The sequence below is a fragment of the Rhagoletis zephyria genome, unplaced genomic scaffold (assembly GCF_001687245.7).
Source record: "Rhagoletis zephyria isolate East Lansing unplaced genomic scaffold, Rhagoletis_zephyria_1.1 Rzeph_scaffold_00395, whole genome shotgun sequence".
NCBI classification, from domain to species: Eukaryota; Metazoa; Arthropoda; class Insecta; order Diptera; family Tephritidae; genus Rhagoletis; species Rhagoletis zephyria.
The window spans coordinates 116,225-137,815 of NW_016157479.1; the positions used below are offsets into that span (position 1 = coordinate 116,225).

The window sequence follows — 21,591 nt, forward strand, 5'->3', positions numbered from 1 at the left end:
TCAGTTTATTCTCTTACAAGACCCATACAAACCCAAATTTAAAACATTGTAAAATACTACAAAAAATTTCAATAAATTTTCAGCCAATTTTTTTATATTTTTCTCAGAAGTTTTAGAGTTTTTTTTTTTTTTAGTTCAAAGTTTTATATCTCACTCAATTTTAGTCTGATAATGTGCAAGTTTCAGGTCGCTAAATATTACCGCTGATTTTTTTAGAATTTTTTTTTTTGTAGCACACTGTATTTTAATTTGAAATTCCTAAAAATAAATAAACATAAGCGGCAAAAAATATCACTTTGAAATGGCGTGCTATAGATATGACCGATACTGTAACTAAAGTAATTATTTTGAATAAAAAACAGTTAGAGATGCACACAAGTGGCTGTTATTGAATTTTAAATTTGCCTTTTTTCTGGTTTTTCTTGACAGCTCACATTTTTTTTTTTTTATTTTAGCTGGTTTTTGTGTGAACTGGAAAAAATGTTGTTGAGGAAAATTGGATAAAATTTTTTTCTAAATAGTTAAATTTTTTGTCTATTATTGTGCTGTTGAAATGTTAATTTGCCGCGCTACTTTATGAAAGTGAAGGCGTGTTTTATAAAAATAAGCCATCCAAAATTTTTTGTATAAGATTTATTTTAAAAGCTTTAAGCTTACATACATAAACATACAATATTTCTAAAATGAGTCGCGTGTAGCATATTTAAGTAAGCACTTCGCTGCTATTTAGCGTAACGCTTCCTACGTACATAAGTATGTGTCAGACAGCATTTGACCTTTTTATTTTTCTTTTGCATGCTAAGCATTTTATTTTAAAATGATAACGTTAAAAAGCATTTATTCATACTTATTTATAGATATAGATATTTTTCAACAGTTAAGTTTTTATATATTTTTAAATTTAAACAGTATACTATAAGTTAATGTTGAGCTTAAAATTTACTGAATGTTTTTTTTTTTATTCAATGAAAAAGCGGCGTTAAATAATTTAAAATGTTTTTTTTTATGTTTGAATGTTTGAATTAAATTAATATATATATATTTTTTTTTATTTAAGTGAGTTACTTTTTAGAATGAGAATTTTCGTGGATTATGTGTGTGTATACATACATAAATATTACTAAGTACCTAGTCGCTTGCTTATTAATTTATTTAATATTTATTTATTTTTTATTTTTTATTATTAATATAAGTATGGCATAGAATTTAATTTCAAGAAGTATATTTAAACTAATTAAATGAATTGTAAAATTTATTTAAATATCATAAAATATGTACGCTTGCGTGTAGCATTAAAAAATATGTATTTCATTTATGCATTATTAAAGAAGTGAACAATTAAAACGGAATTGTAGTTAAGAATCTTTTTAAATTTACTTGTTGCAATAAATTTCAATTAAATCTGCGTATGTTAAGCATAACACAACAGCATAAAAGAATATTTAAGAACGTTAAATACATTGATTATAAAATCGTTAGCATAATTGTTTGCTAAATTCTGCGATTTTTTATATGTAATTTTTTTTTCATTACTTAATAATTATTGTTTTTAGTTAACATAATTGGCATTTTACATGTTAAACATTGTTTTCTTTTCTAATGGGGGCATTCATAAAATGTTGTAAGCGTTCTCAAGCGTTGTTAAAATGTTCTCAAATAGTTTACAGCCTAGAAAGCTTAGCTTAAAAACATTTTGTTGTCCATATAAAAATTCACCTGTAAGCATTTCAAATATTATTTTACACACAAAATTTTACGATCTTGCGCCACTAAGTTGCTCACGACGACTTGTGAATTCCCTCATCAAAAATTAATTTCCACTTAAAAATTGTAAGCAAATTTTTGCTCCTATTTTTACAATAATTTCGCGTTCTATACTAAAATTACTTTAGACAAAAAATATATATGTATGTATTTTCATACACTAACTCGTACATGGCCGTGATGACATCGCTGAATCAACAATATTGTATCTTTTTGCATAATTTCGGAAAATTTCTTTATCAATAATTTGCATTTTAATAAACAACAGACATATTCTTTTATTCTTAACATTAAAAAACAAAACTTATTTAAAAAAGGCTTTTTCTTTCCTCCAAGGAAATACTTTTCACATACATATTTTGTAAATATCAAATTTTTTAACATTTGCGCAAATTTTAATTTACTTTTTTTAAAGTGTTTCCTATATAAATTTGCTTGTATGTAAGTATTTTTGTTTACGTGTGTAAGTAGTAGTAATTTTGTCATTTTTCAATTTTTTTTGTTTTATATTTTTAAAGTAAAATAATCCTTTTAAAACTATTTACAATTTCTGCATACTAAAATATAAATGAAAGAATGTTTGGCGGCATGCCTCCCCCCTTTTTTAGTTTCTTTATCTTTTACACTCTTATTGCTTTGTAAGCTGTGACGGCTGTTGGCGGCGTAGGTGGCGACTTGGCTGCTCAGCTGCATATACAGATATATACATATGTATGTATATATATATTTTTTTTAACTCCCTTAATGAACTCTCCCACTTCATCGAAAACTCGCTACAAACACTGCACCTTCCTCACTTTTGTATCGTTTACTGTTTTATTTTTTTTTGTGTAATTTTTGGAATGATCTTGATTACATTTACGCCCTTTAACATGTCTTCCGACTACCTCTTTCCCATTTCCTTATGCACTCCTACTCGGCATCAATATACCTACACCCATTCCGTAAGAAAATATTTCTATCCGCAATATCAGCTGCTCAGCTTCCACATGGAAATTTCCGCTTACATTGCAAGCGTCATTTGTTTTGGTTTTATTTAATTAATTTTAAATGCATTTTTCTTTTTCAAAGTAGGGGTGACTCCATTAGATATAGTTATATAAATATATTAAATATAGTAGTAATAAAAAAGGAATAAGTTTGAATGTACACATACATACATATGTATGTTTTGGTGATTGTGTAACACCGCGCAGCTGATAATGTGCATACAAATATTTCCTTCTGCTTTTCATTTGCACACAGTGCAAACCAAACACTGTTAGCTACGCATGCAAACCCTCTCTCCCACAGAATAATTGCCTAATAAACCTTTCTAAAACTCCCACACTGGCAGTGTCTCTCTCTCGGTCACTGCAGCCGCCGCCGCCGCCGCAAAGACTTTCTACAAAGCCATTAGCATTAATTCGATTTCCTGCCGTCCTCCGGGCACCGTCTTAATTCCAAACGGTTATCGCCTCCACCACGTCCGTCTGGCGACGCACAACACAACAGCTAGCCAGTAAACAAACGCCCACTGCACTAAGCAATCGCTACTTTGCCGCCCTGCCTCACACTCTCTTCCTCTCTCTAATGCTAGTTCGCTGCTCACCCATCTCTCTCTCTCACTCTCCCTCTCTCTCTGCTCGCTTACACCGCAAAATCTCCCTCGCCCCAGGACATTTTATAGTCGTCCATATTGAACAAATCGAATATGTCACCAGCCGCCCCAAAGCTATCACCACCACCCGCTGACGTTACTGCACTCTCTCCCCCCATACCGCTGCCATCGGCATCGCCACCACCGCCCATCATTACGCTTCCCTCGCCGCCAAGTCCATTGGCCATGCCACAAATTGACATTTGTTCACCCATACCACCCAGAGAGGCGTTTGCTTGCATGCCGCAGCTAGAGGAGGCTGTCGCCGGAGCGCCACCAACTCCACTCACCATGCCACCACCTATGCCAAGACCCATATTTGCTTCACCATTAATACAAGCGCCATTCAATATGGCACTGTTACTGCCACCGTCGCTGCCGCTCCCGAATGGATGTGGTGGCGTATTGATATTCGAGTCTGGCGAGAATGTAGAGAAGCTGAAACTGCCTAGCGGATTATCGAAATCATCGCAAACATCCATAGGCGTAGCACTGAAGTGATTAGCGCTGCTGTGACTGTGGCCACGCTCATTTGTGTGTTGGTGGTGGTGATGCTGGTGGCTGTCACTGCTTGAAGCCAGGCTGCTATTGCCATTGTGACAATTGTTGTTGTGTGGACTGCCGCCGTCTGTGACGCTACCAAGGTCATCCAACATACTGCGATTATAATGCGAGAGATTGTTGTTGCTAGCCATGCCACTATGCTCACCACTCGCTTGCGTAAGTTGCGCTACAAAGCTCTCCGCATCGAAGTCTACGTCAGCCACTCCAGCGTGCATTACAGCGCCATTGTTATTGCTGTTATTATTGTGATGCAATGAATGGTATGCGTGTTGTTGCTGGCTCTGTTGTTGCAGTTGCTGTTGTATAAGCTCGTTGATCGATGGCTGCAAGCTTGGATTCATGTCACGTCGCAGTCCATTCAGTGTTTGAGCAGCACCATTTGGTGAGGAGTCGACGCCATTGGCGCAACCAGCCTTGCTGTCGCCACTGGAATGATGTAAGTTCTGATGATGGGCAGGATTAAGGCCAACACCACCACCACCACCGACGAAGTTGCTGGCATCGTCACCGATGTCCATCTCCAGCTGCTGTGACATCAACTCGAGCAGCTCAAACTCATCGAAGTGATTAAGTTTCGCATCTGGGCTGCCCACCGCGTGACCCATAGGCCGCTCTGGCGTGCTCGACGCCTTGCTAAGCATATCGTGGTGCGTGGGCGACTGGTGTTGGTGCTGATGATGATGTAAGTTTATGCCTCCGCCTCCGCCTCCGCTAGTGGGCACAAGTGGCGGTGGTGTGGAATGGTGTTGCTCCAGGAAAATGTCCAATGTATTTGCCACATTCTCGGCATCAATATGTGCGTTGGGCTGCAATGGCGAGGCCATGTCGATATTTTCAATGAAGCCGCTGGTCAGCGCTGAACCGATCCCTGAAGACGGCACATCGCTACCGCTGTTGAACATTTGGAAAACGCTGTCCATATCGCTCTGCGCTTCCCGCCGCTGCTGCATCTGTCGCTGTCGCTGCTGTTGCGTGCAAGGTGTTGTATCCATGGGATGTGTGGACAAACCGCTGTCAGGCATTGGGCTGCTGCGCGGCTCCAGCTTGGGCACCAACGCACCTGAAGCAGCCAACGCATCGGAAGAGGTGCTGGTATTGAATATCAAGTTGCCGCTCATGTCTGTCATCAGTGCATTGCTGCCGCCTGGTGTAAGCGGCGTCACGGGCGTTATGGGCTCCAGCACGCTCTCGGGCAGCTCACCCTGCTTGACGAGAATGTTGAGCACATCTGTCACTTTCTCCGATTTGACAGCGTTCTTGCGCTTGCTTGTGGTCTGCGTGGTAACCGAGTTTGTGTGTGTGTGCGGCGTGCTGCGACCGGTGTTCGGTTCCTCCTTGATTTTGATATGCGCCAAATTGGCCTTGGCCGCCAACTGCTTCGTGGCCTCCTCGTACTGCGGCGGCGGTGGTGGCGGCGGTGGAAGATTTTGTGGTTTTATATCCAAGTGTATGATCTGTTGCGTTGGCTGGAAGGCACGATTGTGGTACTGCTGCTGCTGTTGTTGTTGCTGCTGCAGTTGCAACTGCTGCAATTGTTGTTGTGTAATGACCGGCTTGGCCTCAATCAGCTGCTGTGGCTCGTGCCCTTGCGGCGTGCCGATGGGCAAGAGTATACTGGGCAGCGAGCTGGTGCGCTGATGTCCATTCAGCAGCTTCTTCGTGGCAGGGCTTGCGTTTGCCAGCGAGATATTGCCGATCGTATGCGCCGTCATGTGCTGATCGTTCAACCCGACCAGGAAGATCGTCTGATTGCCCTCGTTCCACACGAGTCCCAAATTGTTGTGCGTCTTTGCCGCCAGCGGTATTTGATTGGCAAGGATTGTTGTTGTAGTAGCATTTGTGTTGGACGCATTGTTGCCCTTTAAATTTGTGTTGCCGATGGTTGAATTCTTCTGTCGCGCTGCGTTTGCCATCTTTTGTGTCCCCATCGTCGTTGTCGTCGTAGTCGCTGTGACTGTTGGAATGAGTAAAGTTTGTGTCTTTTGCGTGGATGTGAGTAGTCGCAATTGTGCCTGCGCTTGCGCCTGCGCCAAGGCTTGAGCCTGCACGTGCTGCGCATGTTGTTTTGCCTGTGTTGCTGCAGCAGCCGCGGCCGCAGCTGCCGCCTGTTTCTGTTTTTGGATCTTCGCCTCCAATTGCTGCTTTACCACCATTTTCTGGCTCATTGCCTGCGGTGTCACCGCAGTTGTATTGGTGGCATTTGCCTTGTGAGCCGCTGCATTAGCCGCGTTTACTTTGGCAGCCTGCGATTTTGCTGTTACCTTGGCAGGTACGGCAATATTTTCTTTTATCTGTGGCAAGACGGTGAGTGGCGCGCAATGTGGTGCCGTTGTGGTGGTGATGAGCGTAATTTGCTGCGTTGGCAGGGCGTTCATCACCTGTGCGGTGACAGTTTGCTTTTGTTGCTGCTTCTGGCGCATCTGTTGCAGTTCTTGTTGCGAACGCTGTAACTGACGCTGCAGCTCGTCGATTTGTCGCTTCTGCTCGCGCACCAAATCGTCGTTCGTCAAAATGATGGTGGCTGCCTGCGGTTTTGGTTGTAGAATCGTTTGTAAAGGTACCGGACGTGGCGAGTCCACGTGCTGCACGATATCCATTTGCTCGTGCTCCAGCGTATGCCGCTCGGGTGACATTGACGCTCCGGTATGCGGGGAATTCACAATCATGGACACGGGCACATCGGACACTGCCGTGTTAGTGGCGTCCATAGCTTCACCCGCGGATATGGAGGCAATCTCTGAACAAGCCGTGGAGGCGGGTGTATTCACAATAGTCGAACATTCGGTCGCGTCTAGTGGCAAAAAAGGTTTTAGGCGTTCAATTAGTTGCGGTTTCGGACCAGAAACAGGCAAATTTCGACGCTTCAGGTGCATTTTCAAGTCCGAGACTTTCATCTTTTCCAATCGAGAAATGTCCGTAGTGGAGCATGTGGACTCAGCGTAGCTGGTAGCCGGGCTGGGCGGTATAGAGGATGCTACGGAGAGTGCCGGCGATGGAAGTGGCGGCGGACGTGGAGTCGAAATAATCGAAAATGTTGAATTAGCTGGTGAGGCTGTGCTGCTCGTGCCATCGCTTGCCGCCGTCACGCTGGACAAAGGTGTGGCTGGCGTGGGAGAAGACAGCGCAGTTGATATTTTCGTTGCTGTAGCAGCTGTTGTAGCCGCTGTAGCGCTGAATTTGGCCACCGTTGTCACCAAACCACCGACTGAACTGGCATTCCCGCCCGTACTTGCCGCAGCGCCTGTGGTTGCCGGCACTATTGTTTGATTCTTGTTGAGCGTTTCGAGAAATTTGAGCAAACAGTTTTGCTGTTCCAACATCAATTGATATGATGTCTCCTCCGGCTGACTGCTTTCGCTGATCAGCTTTTGCGCAGCATTCGGCGGACCCTTGTACTCGTGGAACTTAATCGTGCGCGCCTTACAAGCAGGCTTCGATTTCGATTTTTTCCTGTTCTTCTCCTTGCCCGGTGCATCCGATTTGGCCAGTGACATCTGGCAGCTCAGCGGCGGAAGTGGCGTAAGTGACTGTGATGATGGCGAAGCTATAGAAGACAGTGGACTCAGCGAAGAAATGGTCGAAGTCAAGGAGGCAGGGGAGGACACCATTGGTAGAAAATTTCCGCCAGGACTTGCCGATGGTCCAGCCACAGACTGGCATAGCTCTTCAAATAGATTTGCGGTCTCTTGCTTTACCTTTATGCCGCTGGCAAATGGTACAGGCGGCGGTGGTGGTGGTGGTGGGGGCACAGTAGATGCCTTACTAGCTACCGGCGTGCTGCTTTGCAGCAACGGTGCTGATGTCACAACCACCGGCCCACTGCTAGTAGGTATAGTTAATGCTACCGTAACAACGCCTGCGCAAGCAGCAGCAGCAGCCTGCAAAGCTTCACCCTGACCGACGGGGAGGGGCTGTTCACCTGCGCGTGGTGGCGTCTGGCGTGTGTCACTCTCAGAGCTCTGCGAGTCCTCGTCGTAGGTGACATAACTATGTGGATGCTGTGGACGTGTGAGTAAACCCTCGCTTGTGGCCTTGAATGACACCAAACCCTCTTTGACAATCTTCTCAATCGGCTTTTCGGTGTGTAGGATATTCTTTTTGATAAGTTCAAGCGGACCCGGACGGTGCTGTATCTGTGAATTGAGTTGGTCGGCTAAGCGTGCTTTCTTTAGCATGCGCTGTTTCTCCGCCAAACTCGGATCGATATGACACTCATCTTCCTCCAATATGTGGCGACGTTCCAAATCCTCACGATTTGGTCGCTGTTGTATTTTTGCCTTCAGCAAATCGCTGGTTTTGGCGCGCTCCAATTGTTTGCATTGCTCGTGTATGGCGGGCGAGGTCTTCAAGGCTGTAAGGAAAAAGCACAGTTACGTACATAGTACATGTATATACATTAGAAGAGGTTAAGTAATCTTTTAAAAAGTAAATACATTTTGATATTAGCATATGTAAACAAAAATATATATTCAAATGCAAAGTGCAGTGAAAACGAAGCTAAGTGGTGGAGAGACGTCTATCTGCTGCCTGCTGACATACAAATGGTATGCATGTATGTATGTATGTGTGTTAGTGAAGTGCTAAGCAAGGGCGCCTTAAAATATGCCTTGTCAATCACAAATGCCTGCAGCATCAATTTTCCATCAATCGTTTACTGTGCGAGGAACGAAATAATGAAGCGTATGAGTTCGAAAGTATGCTGCTGCTAGTTAAAATTCAAATTGAGTTTGAATTTCATTTATGCAAACATCAATTTCCCTTGGCAGTGCGTCTGCTTAGCTTTTACGATTAAATCTTTTTGCTAAAGTTTATGTAAACATTTTAAACGAAGTATGTATGTAACAAAAAGCATCGAAGTCTATCGATGAGGTGGATACAAATAGCGAAATTCTATAAATAGATACATGCGTGGTTTATTCAACTTGGAAAGTGGAAACCGAAAGAAAGCTATTTTGGATTAAAAGCAAACCACTTAAGCAACGACTAGAAACATGAAATTGATGTGAATTGGATATACACATATACAAATAAATCATACATTGTGTGGAAGAAAATGTGTAAGACCGTTGACAAAAAAAAATTTAAAAATTAATTAATTTGTAGAAACTTCTAACTTGAATCTGCAAATTCAGCTGCCTACAAAATTACATGCCCGAAATATTTCTAAAAAAATCCTGATAAGTAAGTCTATTTATGAAAATTATTGGAAGTTGTATCAAATTTTCCTAGTTTTTGCACAAAGTTTTTATTGTACTAGGAATCAAATGATTAACCATGGGATTGAGCTCAAGGCTGATAGAGTGGCTCTACCGCATAATCGACCGTCCGATTGTATCTTATGCATCCATAGCATGATGGCAGAAGACACTGCAAAAAACTGTGATACTTCGCCTTAACAAACCTCAAAGATTTGCATGCCTATCCGTGACTGGATCTATAAGAACGTGTTCAACTGCGACTCTAGAATCGTTCCTGGGCTGGACTCATCTCCATATTTTTATCCAGGAAACAGCAGCCACAAGGGAGCTGTAACTTCGACTATCTAACGCCGGCTTCTTAACAAAGGAGTTTCATGCAGGTATTCTAGGAAAGATACCAGTATTGGAAATATGAGGAATCTCTGATTCCATGACCAAAGAGGTTTGCTCTGGCAGAAAGTTCCAAGTGAGAATACCAAATCGCGAAGATTGGGCAAAAGGGCTCCCTGCAATTGATCTCAAATACGTACACTGGTGCACAGACGGTTCAAGGATGGAGGACAAAGCAGGTGCAGGTATTTTTGCCTCTAGCACCAAACTTGCAATTCCCATGGGCAAATGGGCCACGGTGTTTTAGGCTGAAATAGTCGCAGTTTTAAACGGCGCAAAGTTAAACATTGAAAAGGGTTTAAAGGCCGCCTTTCTAGTTGTCTTTCCAGATAGCCAAGCAGATATCCGGGCCCTTTCGAACAGGACTATGAAATCCAAGCTGGTTAGAGACTGCTTTGACACGCTGCAAAAAAAACCGTAACACTGTGCTTGGTACCAGGTCATTGTGGAATCGAAGGCAACGAGGGCGCCGACGAGTTGGCATGAAAAGGATCGCTAACTGCCTTTTCGGGACCTGAACCATTCTGTGGTCTCAGTTGGTCCTCTTCGAGTGCCATAATTACTGAGTGGGTACACTCGGAACGCAGTAAGTACCAGGGAGCGGTGGGATCCTTAGATAGGTCAGGCCAAACTCTTCGGCCATCCTTTCAACAGAAACGACAATGTTTTAGTAAATATAAAGGACATCAAGCAACTTCCTGGGTACCTGACCTGGGATCCCACTTGCACAGACTTTTATACTGCTGCTGGGGAAAAGCGAAAAAGGGCGTACTTAAATAAAAACAATTCTTCACTTACATAAGTACATTATATGGATGGTATATATATGTATTTTATCTTAAGTTGAAATATTTGTAATTCCTCGATAGTATAGTGGTTAGTATCAGCACCAAACTCTCTTCACATACGCAGTTGTTTTCCAAAAGCAAGTAACATAAAAAAATACTACACCTACACCAACACGAAACACAGCAAACTTAAGAATATACAAGTTGAATACTCTAGAAAAGTAATTTTCAAACCGATACCAATACTTTGAAATACGAACAACCCACTACGTAGAAATTTATAATACTTAAATAAAATGCCAAAGTACTCCGCGTATATACTTACGTGGTATGATCCCCTGTTCGACGAGCTGTGAATGTGGTCTTCTCACCATTAGTTTCACTTTAAGCGCTGCATCGACCAACCAAATCGTAAAAGTAACCACATATCAAAGGATTTGCGATGTAAGTCAAGTCACAAGTGACCGAACGTTTAGCGTCGCGCGATGACAAGTCAACATTATCATTTGTTGTATTTGTTGATAAAAGCGTTTAAGCGACGTAAAGCAGCACATTCATTAATAAGAGAAAGAAGAGAAAGAAAAACATAGTAATGTATGAGTACAATATAAGCTGGTAAATAAGGGGGGCTTTGAAATACACACACACACATACATACATACATACATACATGGTAACTTAAATATAAAATAAGTAGACGCGCCGAGATTTATTTACTAGAACATTTAGGAGTCACTGAAAAGTAACTTTTAAAGCAAGCTGAACTTTCAGTGATTTAAATTGCAGTAAATGTAGTAATAAAGTAATTTTGTGTGACTTAAAAGCAAAAGTAATGGAAATGGCCAGGAAACCCGGATGGCAATAAAAGACAAATTAAATTAGAAATAATGAAAACATTGAATTTTGATATCCGCCCAAACAACTTCCTGACAGAACAAAAACCACAAATTAATGGGGAGCCAAAGCATTTTATGAAAACAGTGCGAGTGTAAATAATGGCAGTTGGTGAACTGTGACATACGATAAAACGTTGAACTTCGAGACAAATACATGTACATATGTATGTATATATGTATGAAACAAATTGCCATTGAGGTGGCACAAAATATCAAATAGACAAGTGTAATAGGAATACAAGATTTATGCGAACAAATACAAAGCAATTATGATCTAAATCAGGAAGATACAGCTGCAGGAAAATGAAGGAAGAGGAGGTATTAGTACATTAGACTGTACCACCTTAAAAGCAAACAAAAAAAGTTACTCTTATAGTTGATTCCTACCAAGCCTTAACCGCAGTTTATGCCTATTGGAAAAAGGAGATTACAACACGAAGGGGGTAATTCCTATTATTTATAAGTAAACGAAAGGAAAAAAGCAAAATTAAGAAATAAACCTTGCCGGTCACCCCATGTTAAAATTCTTGGAAGTCTAAAATATTTTGCCAAGTCAATTAAAAAAATAAAAATAAAAATTTGCAAAACCTAGGGGTTGTTTTTTTTTTTAATTTTCCAGTGACACCTAAGTATGTATATTCAGTAAAAGGGATTTTTATAAATATTTCTACTGAAATAATTACAATTCTTTCTTTTGAAGAGCTTTACGGGGCTACATTTCTACTGTAATAATTACAATACTTCATTAGCAAAAGTTTAATGATTTTTGAAGAGCTTTACAGGGCAATTCTGGCTAATATAGTTAAAATTCTTTCACAAGACAAGTGAAAGACAGATGGCAAGATAGTTCAAAAGACTTACTCTTATTCTACATAGCACAAAAGTCTTAGAAAAAAGCCCTCTCATTCAGCACCCATAGTGATATAAGCTATTTTGCCAGAAAGCACTTGTATATCATTTTGTACCGCTCCAACAGTCCCAATAGCCGAATGTGCAAAGCACTGGGGTGCCATTCGGGGGAGCGGATTTTTATTCTTTTTCCTACTTTAATTTTTTTAATTTAATTTTTTATTATTGATTTAATTGTCCTAAAAATTAAAATATTTAAAAAAAAAATTGTAATTTAATTTGATTTCTATAAACTTATTTTATTTTAGTTTTAATTTTTAATTGCTTTAAACAGAAAGATATATTTGTAATTTCATTTAATGTTTAAATAAATATTTTTTATTAATTTTTGTTTCCTTTCCTAATATAATTTTCTTTTAATTTTAAGATTTTAATTTTTTAGAAAGAAAAATATTTCATTTTTGATAAAATTTTTATACTTTTATTTTTTAATTACCATTTTTTTCTCTTATATTAATTGACGTTTTTTCCTTTTTAGTTTAAATTACTTTCTATTTTTAGACTTGACTTTTTTTAAAGAAAAATACTTTTTTAAATTTAGTTGAATGTTAAGGAACTTTTTAGTATTTTTTTTACTTTAATTTTCATTTTATTTTTAGATTTGGTATTAAAAAGAATTATAAGAATATTTTTTTAACTTATGTAAATTTTAGGACTTGAATTTTGTTATCTATTTTTACTTTTTAAATTTCAGGTCCTTTGAAATCCGACTATAAGTGCCGAAGATATGACGAAAAATTACAAAGGTGACCGCTACATTCGGCCAAAAAATAATAATTCCAAGTTATTAAAGTTTAATGATTTTTGGCGAGTTTTAATTTACTGAAATTAGGATGGCTTGGTGGGTAAGTACTAAAACGGCGTATTTAAGGCCAATGAATTTTGAAACAAAAAATTTTTCCCCCTGAGTCAAGAACATCGATATATCGCACTTTAAGATCCGACTTTACATGCCGAAAAAATCTCAACAAAAAAAAATTTAGAGCACAGTCTAATATACATACATACATATATGCATGTAAATATTTCGTCAGTGGTACGAAGGACGATGGGTATACAATTTTTTCTTATTTTTTCAGGATATATTCTTTTAAGCATGTAAGCATTTTTCAATGGTAGGCCAGATCTGACCCAGCTAATTTTCCTAAGGAATGGAAAAAGCTGGCAAAAAGCTTGACAATTAGCATATCTAGATCTGTGCTTAAATAAAACAAAGGGAATTTGTCTAAACAAGGAAACCACGTCGGTGACAAGATAAGCGGCATCAAGGAAAGAAACGAAAATTACCAAAAAAAAATAATAAAAAAATTGTCAAAATAAACAACGAGCCTTTTCTCGGAACAAAATTTCTACTACAAGCAAATAGCAGTAAATAGTCAACAGATTTTCAGGAAAAGTATGAGCTATGTCAACCCACACGAAACAATAAACACCCTCGCCCTGTGAGTGGGGGGGGGCATTGAGTGCGCCAAAGCGAAACGAAAATTAAGGAATTAAAATGCAGTAAAATATGCTTCAACACATTTGAGCAAGCAAGCGGACTGAGAAGCGAAAATAAACAAATATTAGGGCAAAGTCAGTGTCAACTTTTTAATTTATTTATTTACATACATATTTAGACTGCGTGAAAGTAAAATTTTGGTAGCATAGAACGCAGTTGTCAAAGTTGTGTAGAAGAAGGACCACTAATAGCCTTAATAAAGAGAGCGGGGTGCCAAGCAGTGGCGTACAAGTTATTATTTTTATGACGTGTTAAGACAGAGCAGCAGCAGTAACGTACAAAGTACGCTGTTTGCTTTAGCGTCATAACAAGGTTAAGGAGCATAAAACGAAATTAACACATACAAATTTTTTTTTTGGTTTGTTTTTGATTGGTGGGCGAATGAGTTTACGCGATTCGAGATTAATTTGTTGTGCTTTGAGGGTTTTCAGTGAATTTATGCTTTAAAAAAAACATTAAATCATGGGACCGACGATTTTTCCAAGCGTTTCAAATAATTTAGGTCTGACTTTTATTCGAGATTAAGGTTGCTCATACGCAGTGGTGTACAGAATTGCGTAGAAGCAAATTAAATTTGATACATTTCTATCAAATTCTTAAACATAAAAAATCGCAAATCATTATAAATATCACCCAAAAGGCATAAACAAATGGAAAATAAATAAAATAAACACAGCTAATTATGGCAATGACGTCAGACATTTGGGGAAATATGTTGAAATAAATTTAAATCAGTGCCACTGCGTATGAATATTGCTTAACAAGCTACTAGGAAATAATATCTATGCCTTATACAATACACACGAATTTGTGCCATTTTCACGCACATTCATAGGTATGTATGTAAATGCAACACTTATGCTTTTCTGTATAACGCTAAGAACAAAAAAAAAAAACAACAAAGCACACTTCACTTAAATTTCGCTGCCGACAACCAAAATGAACAAACATGTCATAAGTATTCAAATTTAAGTGAAAGAAAAAAAATTTAAGTACTTAAGTGGGAAACTTAGCCGCAGCAGGTCGCCTTGAATGAATATCACAGATGTGTTAAGGAAATACAGCAACAAATATTAGAAAAAACAAATACTAAGAACAGAGGTCGAGGAAGAGAAGTAGACACCGTTGAGAGTGAAATTGTTAAAAAAAAGAAAGAATTAAAAAAATATATATATGTACATACGTATATATGGAGCGGCTCAAGTTTTATCTATCTACGTGAAAGCTAATGGCGGATTTTCATTAGGTACTAAAATGATAAAATTCCCAAAAAAATGGGCTGAGAAACAGATTAATTTCGTTGGTCTCAAGAATCAAAAAATATGTCCGATGGCGAGAATGTAAATAGGGAAATGACATTTAAGCAAGTTTTCTTTGTTTAAAAAATATTTCTGAATTTCTATGAAAATATAGCTTACTATCTAAAAAAAACATGTTATCAAAATTTCAAAAAAAAAAAAGAAAATTTATAAAAATTCAACGACTTTTTAATGTTGATAAAAATTTTTAACTTTTTAATCAAAATTTTGAGAATTTTTTAGTATGCAGGTTATAGCTTATGGCATTTTATTTTTTTTTTTTTGTAGAAGGTGTTGCTCAGAAATCTATTTAAAAAGCTCAAAAATGTTGATACAACTTTGTCGAATTTTACTAATTTCTGTAGAAAGTTTCAATTTTTGACTTACATGGTTATATGACTCACATAGCTATACTTTCGTACAAAAATAATAAAAATTAAATAATCGAAAGGAAAATAGAGACAAGGAATGCTAAAATGCTATTTATAATGTAAAAATAGTTATTTTTTTTTTTTTGTAATTAACTTTTCTATTTTTAATCATATTAAAATTTTGTATTGAGTTTGAGACCATTTTTTATGAAATGGCAGCTATAACTTCTATCTTTTATAAACTGTTGTTGTTTTTTCCACAATAATTTCTCATAAAAAATTAATTGAATAAAATATTGTTCGAAAGACATTATCAGCAAACAAAACTTAAAAAAAGCAAAGCTTTTTTCTTCAAACTTGCCGTTAAAATTTTGATGAAAGTTTTAAGGGGTATGTACACTGTTGGCCGAAATAATAGAAACCCCCTATTTTTAACCAATTTGGCTATATTTCTTTTGTTTGTTTAATGTTTAATAGTTTTTTTTTATATATTTCAAAATCTGTAAAAAAAATATAAATTCAATAAATTTTCACCTAATATGCGTCGTGAATTTGATATTTTATTTCCCTTGAGCAATAGTTTTGTGAGCTCTTGAGTATATTGACGTCCTTGCTTTGACCACTTCCAATATGTAATCTTGGCCCCTGTCAGAATACCTAAATCTTGAGAAAGGATACTCTTCATTTTTGAGTGAGACTGCAATGGTTAAGTGGCTTACCAAAACCGCAATATACCACACTATATATGTAGGCATTTCACCGTCAAAGCGATGTCGCGCGAATAAAAAGTCGCTCCAACCGAAACCGCTGCCTAACTTAACTTGAAGCACAGTATTTAATTGGGGAACGTCAACCATGTCGTATGAGTGATATTGAAATATTCTGTCAGCTGTCCTTTTATATAAAACCAAGCAATTAACTACATCTTATATTAAAGTTGAATATTGTGTTTATGGTCCTAATTGCAACTTAAAGTCGTAAAAAAAATTAGTGATTGATGCCACTGCCAAAAAACTACTAAATATTCCACCAAAATGTATGCAGAACTGGTAGCAGCATACTTACATAAGTCAAAAGCAAAAGACACCAATTCAGAAATGCAAAATTGAGTTTCAATTATGTAAAATTACAAAATGACAGCAACTCCCAAATTATGTTTCGCGCGTGTCAGTAAGTTGTCAGCAAAAAGAAAAAAAACTGAATTCCGCTGGTAAAACATGGAGTGCTTCTGACGTTGTCGATGTACGTGCGTGATGTAGTATTTTTCGAGTTCAGCTGAACGCCAACGACGCATAACGCGTACTTTGATCTTTTTTTTTTTGGGTGCTACTTTTTTATGTTTTACGGAGCAAAACAAAATTGCGAGTATCTATGAATGAATTTTAATCGATTATGCCGCCAACGCTGCTGCTTCTGCTGCTGCCGCCGCTACCTTCTCTTCGTAGGCCTCATAACATTTTGATGTGAAGCTGTCAAAAATGACGATGATGACAGCCAACTGGTGGGTTAAGCTACGAGCTGCCAACTAACTGCCTATTCGTATGCCACGCACAGGCACTCATTTACTCAGCCGGTAGTACAAAGGCGGAAACTGAAGGTTGCTGACTTTTAACAGAAATAAACAAAAAAAAAAATCAAAACAACACAGACACTTTTTAGAACGTGAAAATATGGCAACGTATTTCGGTCAACAACTACGCAAGGTAAGCGAAAATAATGAAAATTTCGAATATGGCCGTATATTTGAAAATAGGGCGCGTGAAGAGATGTCTTAGCACGAAATTAGTATGACTTAAAACATACGATTTTTAGGGCGCGAAAAAATAGCGCGCAAGTTTAACAGCTGCAGAAATAATTGTGCTGTGTGCACATTAGGTTGGTAAAAAAAAAATGCATGTGAAAAAGTAAAGTCGGAATTTTCTATACCGAAAAAATTTATCCCTATTTTTCTTATTTTGAAATCAAAAAATATTTAGAGGTCGCTCAAAGCGCCCAAAATTTTCCATGTGGGAAAAAACAACTTTTCGTAGAAATGGTATAGAATTCTTAAAAATCAATATTTTTCGATCGGAAGACTCTGTTTATCTGCAGAAGATTTCCAGTAATAATACCCAATTTTTTATTTAACCATTTTTTCATCGCAACTATAATTTAAAGGTCCGCCAAAAACCCCGAAAAATGCAATAGGGGGACCAAAAAAAAATCGCTAGTATTAAAAAATGGTTAAATAAACAATTGGGTATTATTACTGGAAATCTTCTGCAAATAAACCGAGTCTTCCGATTTCTACGAAAAGTTGTTTTTTTCCCATATAAAAATACATGGAAAACTTTGAGCGCTTTGAGCGACCGACCTCGAAATATTTTTTGATTTCAAAATAAAAAAAAAAAAAGTAGTATACTTTTTTTCGATATAGAACAATCCTAGAGGGTGAGAGCATTATAATTCCGACTTTGCTGTTTTTTAACCACCCTAATATACATATTTTCACAAGAAAAATATTCGATTGTTTTCTTGAAAAAAGAGCGAAATAAATATCATTAATTTCCACGTAGAAACCTTTTGTTATTAAACAATTTGTAAAGTCTATGGTATTTCCTTTTTTATGAATGCATAGCTTTTTCCATTTTTGTAGTTCGTTCTGAAAAGTGCTTTCCTGTAATTTTTATGAGGTTTTTTTTTTTGNGACCTCGAAATATTTTTTGATTTCAAAAAAAAAAAAAAAAAAGTAGTATACTTTTTTTCGATATAGAACAATCCTAGAGGGTGAGAGCATTATAATTCCGACTTTGCTGTTTTTTAACCACCCTAATATACATATTTTCACAAGAAAAATATTCGATTGTTTTCTTGAAAAAAGAGCGAAATAAATATCATTAATTTCCACGTAGAAACCTTTTGTTATTAAACAATTTGTAAAGTCTATGGTATTTCCTTTTTTATGAATGCATAGCTTTTTCCATTTTTGTAGTTCGTTCTGAAAAGTGCTTTCCTGTAATTTTTATGAGGTTTTTTTTTTTGTAAAAAGGTTTGTTTTTAATTTTTTTTCGTTTAAAAAGATATTTCAGTAAAAATTGTTTTGCAAATTTTTTTTTTTTTTGTTTAAAATTTTTGTAAAAATTTGTTTTGAAGGTAAAGGTATTTTTGTAAAATTTCTTTTTGAAAAAAGTTTTTTTTTTTAGTTATCATTTTGGGCCAAAGTCCTTATTTAATTGTTTGTTGGGTTATGGACCTACTTCGGCCGATGAAAAAAAAGAAACGAAAGTAAATTTTCTTTCATCCCTCCTACGCATTTCGAGGCTTCGCGCCTTCTGCAGGGAGTCTGTTTTATTAAACACAACATACATACATACGTATAGCAAACAAACTTTTACGCAAATTTTTAGTTACCATTTAAATTATACGCTTTTTTTAATGATTTTCTTTAGTTTTTGGTAAAGTTTTTTTAAAGATATTTTCTTTTGTAGCTATTTTTTGCGCAAAAAATATATATTTAAGTTAACATTATCTTTTAGTTCTTTTTTTGTATAAAGTGTACTTTGTAAAGTTTTATTTTGTAAAAAGTTTTATTTGCAGTTTTATATTGTAAAAAGTTTTATTTTATAAAAAATTTTATTTTGTAAAAAGTTTTATTTTGTAAAAAAATTTATTTTGTAAAAAGTTTCTTTTGTATAAAGTTATTTTTTGCAAAAAGTTTTGTGATAAGTTTTTTTTTATTTGGGAAGGGGTTTTACTTGTGAAAAGTTATTTTCGTTAGTAGTTTTTTTTTATTTTTTTATTGTAAATTTTGCTGGTTGTAATTATTTTTCTTTATTTATTTATTTTTTTTTTGAAAGTTTGGACCTGTAAAGGCATGTGATATTTAATATTTACACGTATTTGTTGTTCGTATTTCGTTAAAGAGGAACCAAGTAAGAATTTATTTGCAATAAATAAGAAGGAAAACGAAAACAAATATATGTGGGACTTTCCTTTTAAACAAATTTTAAGTAAGTTAAAATTCCTTCTACCCCAATTCGAAATATAAGGCAATTTCTGACAGCGCTGTGAAGAAATTTTAAACTTAATTTTCATGTGTCATTGCATACTCCAATGTTGCGGAAATGCGGGAAATAAAATGTTCCAATTTGAATGAAATGAAAAGCTTTGCCTCACTTTTTTCAAAGCGCTTCCGCTTTACCCACACCCACTGCCACATCATGTACGCTTGATAGCCAGAGGAATATTGTTTACAACTGGTTTTTTTTTTTTTTTGTTGGGGTATTTGTGCTGAACGCGGCGGCAAAAAAAAAACATTTAAATTACAATACGCCGTACAAACCAATACGTACGTGCAACAGATATACGAGCGCTCACATATACACACACATAAAAGTCTATGGTGAGCTAACGATAGCGCCATTTGCCAAAAACGTAATCGATTACGTGATTTACATGACAGCCAAATGGACAGCAACAAACAAAAAAACAACAACAACCACAATAACAAGCAAGTTAAAATGAAATGCCCAGAAGAAAATTGTAAAAGCGCCGCAAAAGAATTTATTGTATTTATTTATTGGCCTTACATATTTAATGGCAGTGTACGTTTGTATATTTGGAGAATCGTAAAATGCGCTGCAAGGAATGTGTAAACGTTACGAGTGTGGGAAAAACGGAAATTGATCAATGAAAATTTACATTTGTATGAAAGAAGCGCGCGAGTAATGTAGCTGCCCGCAAAATATTTACATATTTGCAAAACAATGGCAAGTGAAATGCATAAAACCAAAATTGTGCGGAAAGAAAAAGCAGTTGGATTCAACCTCTAGTACATAGTATACATGTATGTACATAGGTAGGTATGTATGTATGCACATTTATATCATAACATATAATTTGCCACAATTTGTACAGCAAAAAAAAAAATCATAATAAATAATGAAAATGCTGCCAATTTGCCAAAGGTTCCTATGTGAATCCGGCATATAAAATGTTTACAAATTCGACGACTCGTACTAACTAAATTTTGTTTGGCATTGAAAATGTATATTTCATAGGAAATCACACACCATGCATTATAAACAAATTCATCATTATACCTCAACGTTGCGGCGGTAACGAGCTTTTATTACAAATCGCACACACATTTTGGTCGCTTTTGTTTGTGTGAAATTTTGTCTGAAAATGCCAAAAGGTGGCAGCTTGTATAATAAATATGTATGTATGTATTTATCTATCTAGTTGCGCATTGCGAAATAACTAAAGAGTGTTAAAGGAATTTTTATTCAACGATATTGTTTTTTTTTTTTTAATTTTAAGATTCATTAAAATAACTAACAACAAGACAATCAAGCAATCGATTAAGCAAATTTAAGCACTATTTTAGGTGGTCTTCTTCTTCTTCTTCTGAGATGCTGGACGTGCAAATAATAAACAATAGAACAATTTTTGTCTTTATTTATTGTTTCCTTTCTCTCTCCTTCAAAGAGAGCCCCCAAGTTAACAGGGAAGTTCTGGTTACGATATCTAGTAAAATGTCTTTTATAAGACAAATGAAAGACAGATGGCAAGATAATTCGAAAAACCTTAGTTATTCTAGCACAAAAGTCTTAAAAAAAGCTCTCTCATTCACCCCTCGTGGTAAAAATCTATTTTGGGAGAAAGCACTTGTATATCATTTAGCTCGTGTCGCTCCAACTGTTGCGATTTTTAGTGTTCTGTTAGAAAAGAATTATATATATATTATTTTACTTCATTTGATTTTAAGGAACTTATTTTATTTTTTTTTTTAATACATTTTTTTTTGTTTCATTTTTTTAAATTGATATATTTTATTGTTTAAAACAGAACATTTAACATTTTATTAAATTGTTAGAAACTTGTTTTATTTATATATTCTTCCTTTTTTTTTAGATATCATTATTTTTTAACAAAATATATGTTTTTCATTTAATTTTTAAGATCTTATTTTATTTTTATTTTTTGTCTTTTTAAATTTGATCTTCTTTTAGATTTCGTTTAAAAAAAATATATTATTTTTTCAAATTTTAGGTACTTCAATTTTTGATTTTCAAAAGAAATAAAAATTAATTTCATTTAGTTTTTAAAAATATTTTTATTTATTTTTGCCTTACATATTTTCATTTTATTAATTTTTTTTATTAATTTTTTTTTATTATTTTTTTATTCATTGGTTTTTATTGTTTTAAAAATAAAAATATATATTTTTTTTTTTTTTTTTTTTTTTTTTTTTTTTTTTTAAATTTTAAAATCCTCTTGCTAAAAGGCCAA

General features: G+C 36.0%; 1 protein-coding gene across 1 annotated transcript in view; it reads right to left on the reverse strand.

Annotated features, from left to right (window-relative positions):
• Positions 1–2,583: 2,583 nt before the first annotated feature.
• Mrtf (Myocardin-related transcription factor) overlaps positions 2,584–21,591 on the reverse strand; it is a gene marked incomplete at its 5' end in the record, with an annotated part of 26,596 nt that continues 7,588 nt past the window's right edge. The window contains 2 exons of the mRNA XM_017611332.1: positions 2,584–8,318; positions 10,669–10,734. Of these exons, the coding sequence (XP_017466821.1) occupies positions 3,394–8,318; positions 10,669–10,734 (4,991 nt within the window). The remainder of the gene's footprint in view (positions 8,319–10,668; positions 10,735–21,591) is intronic.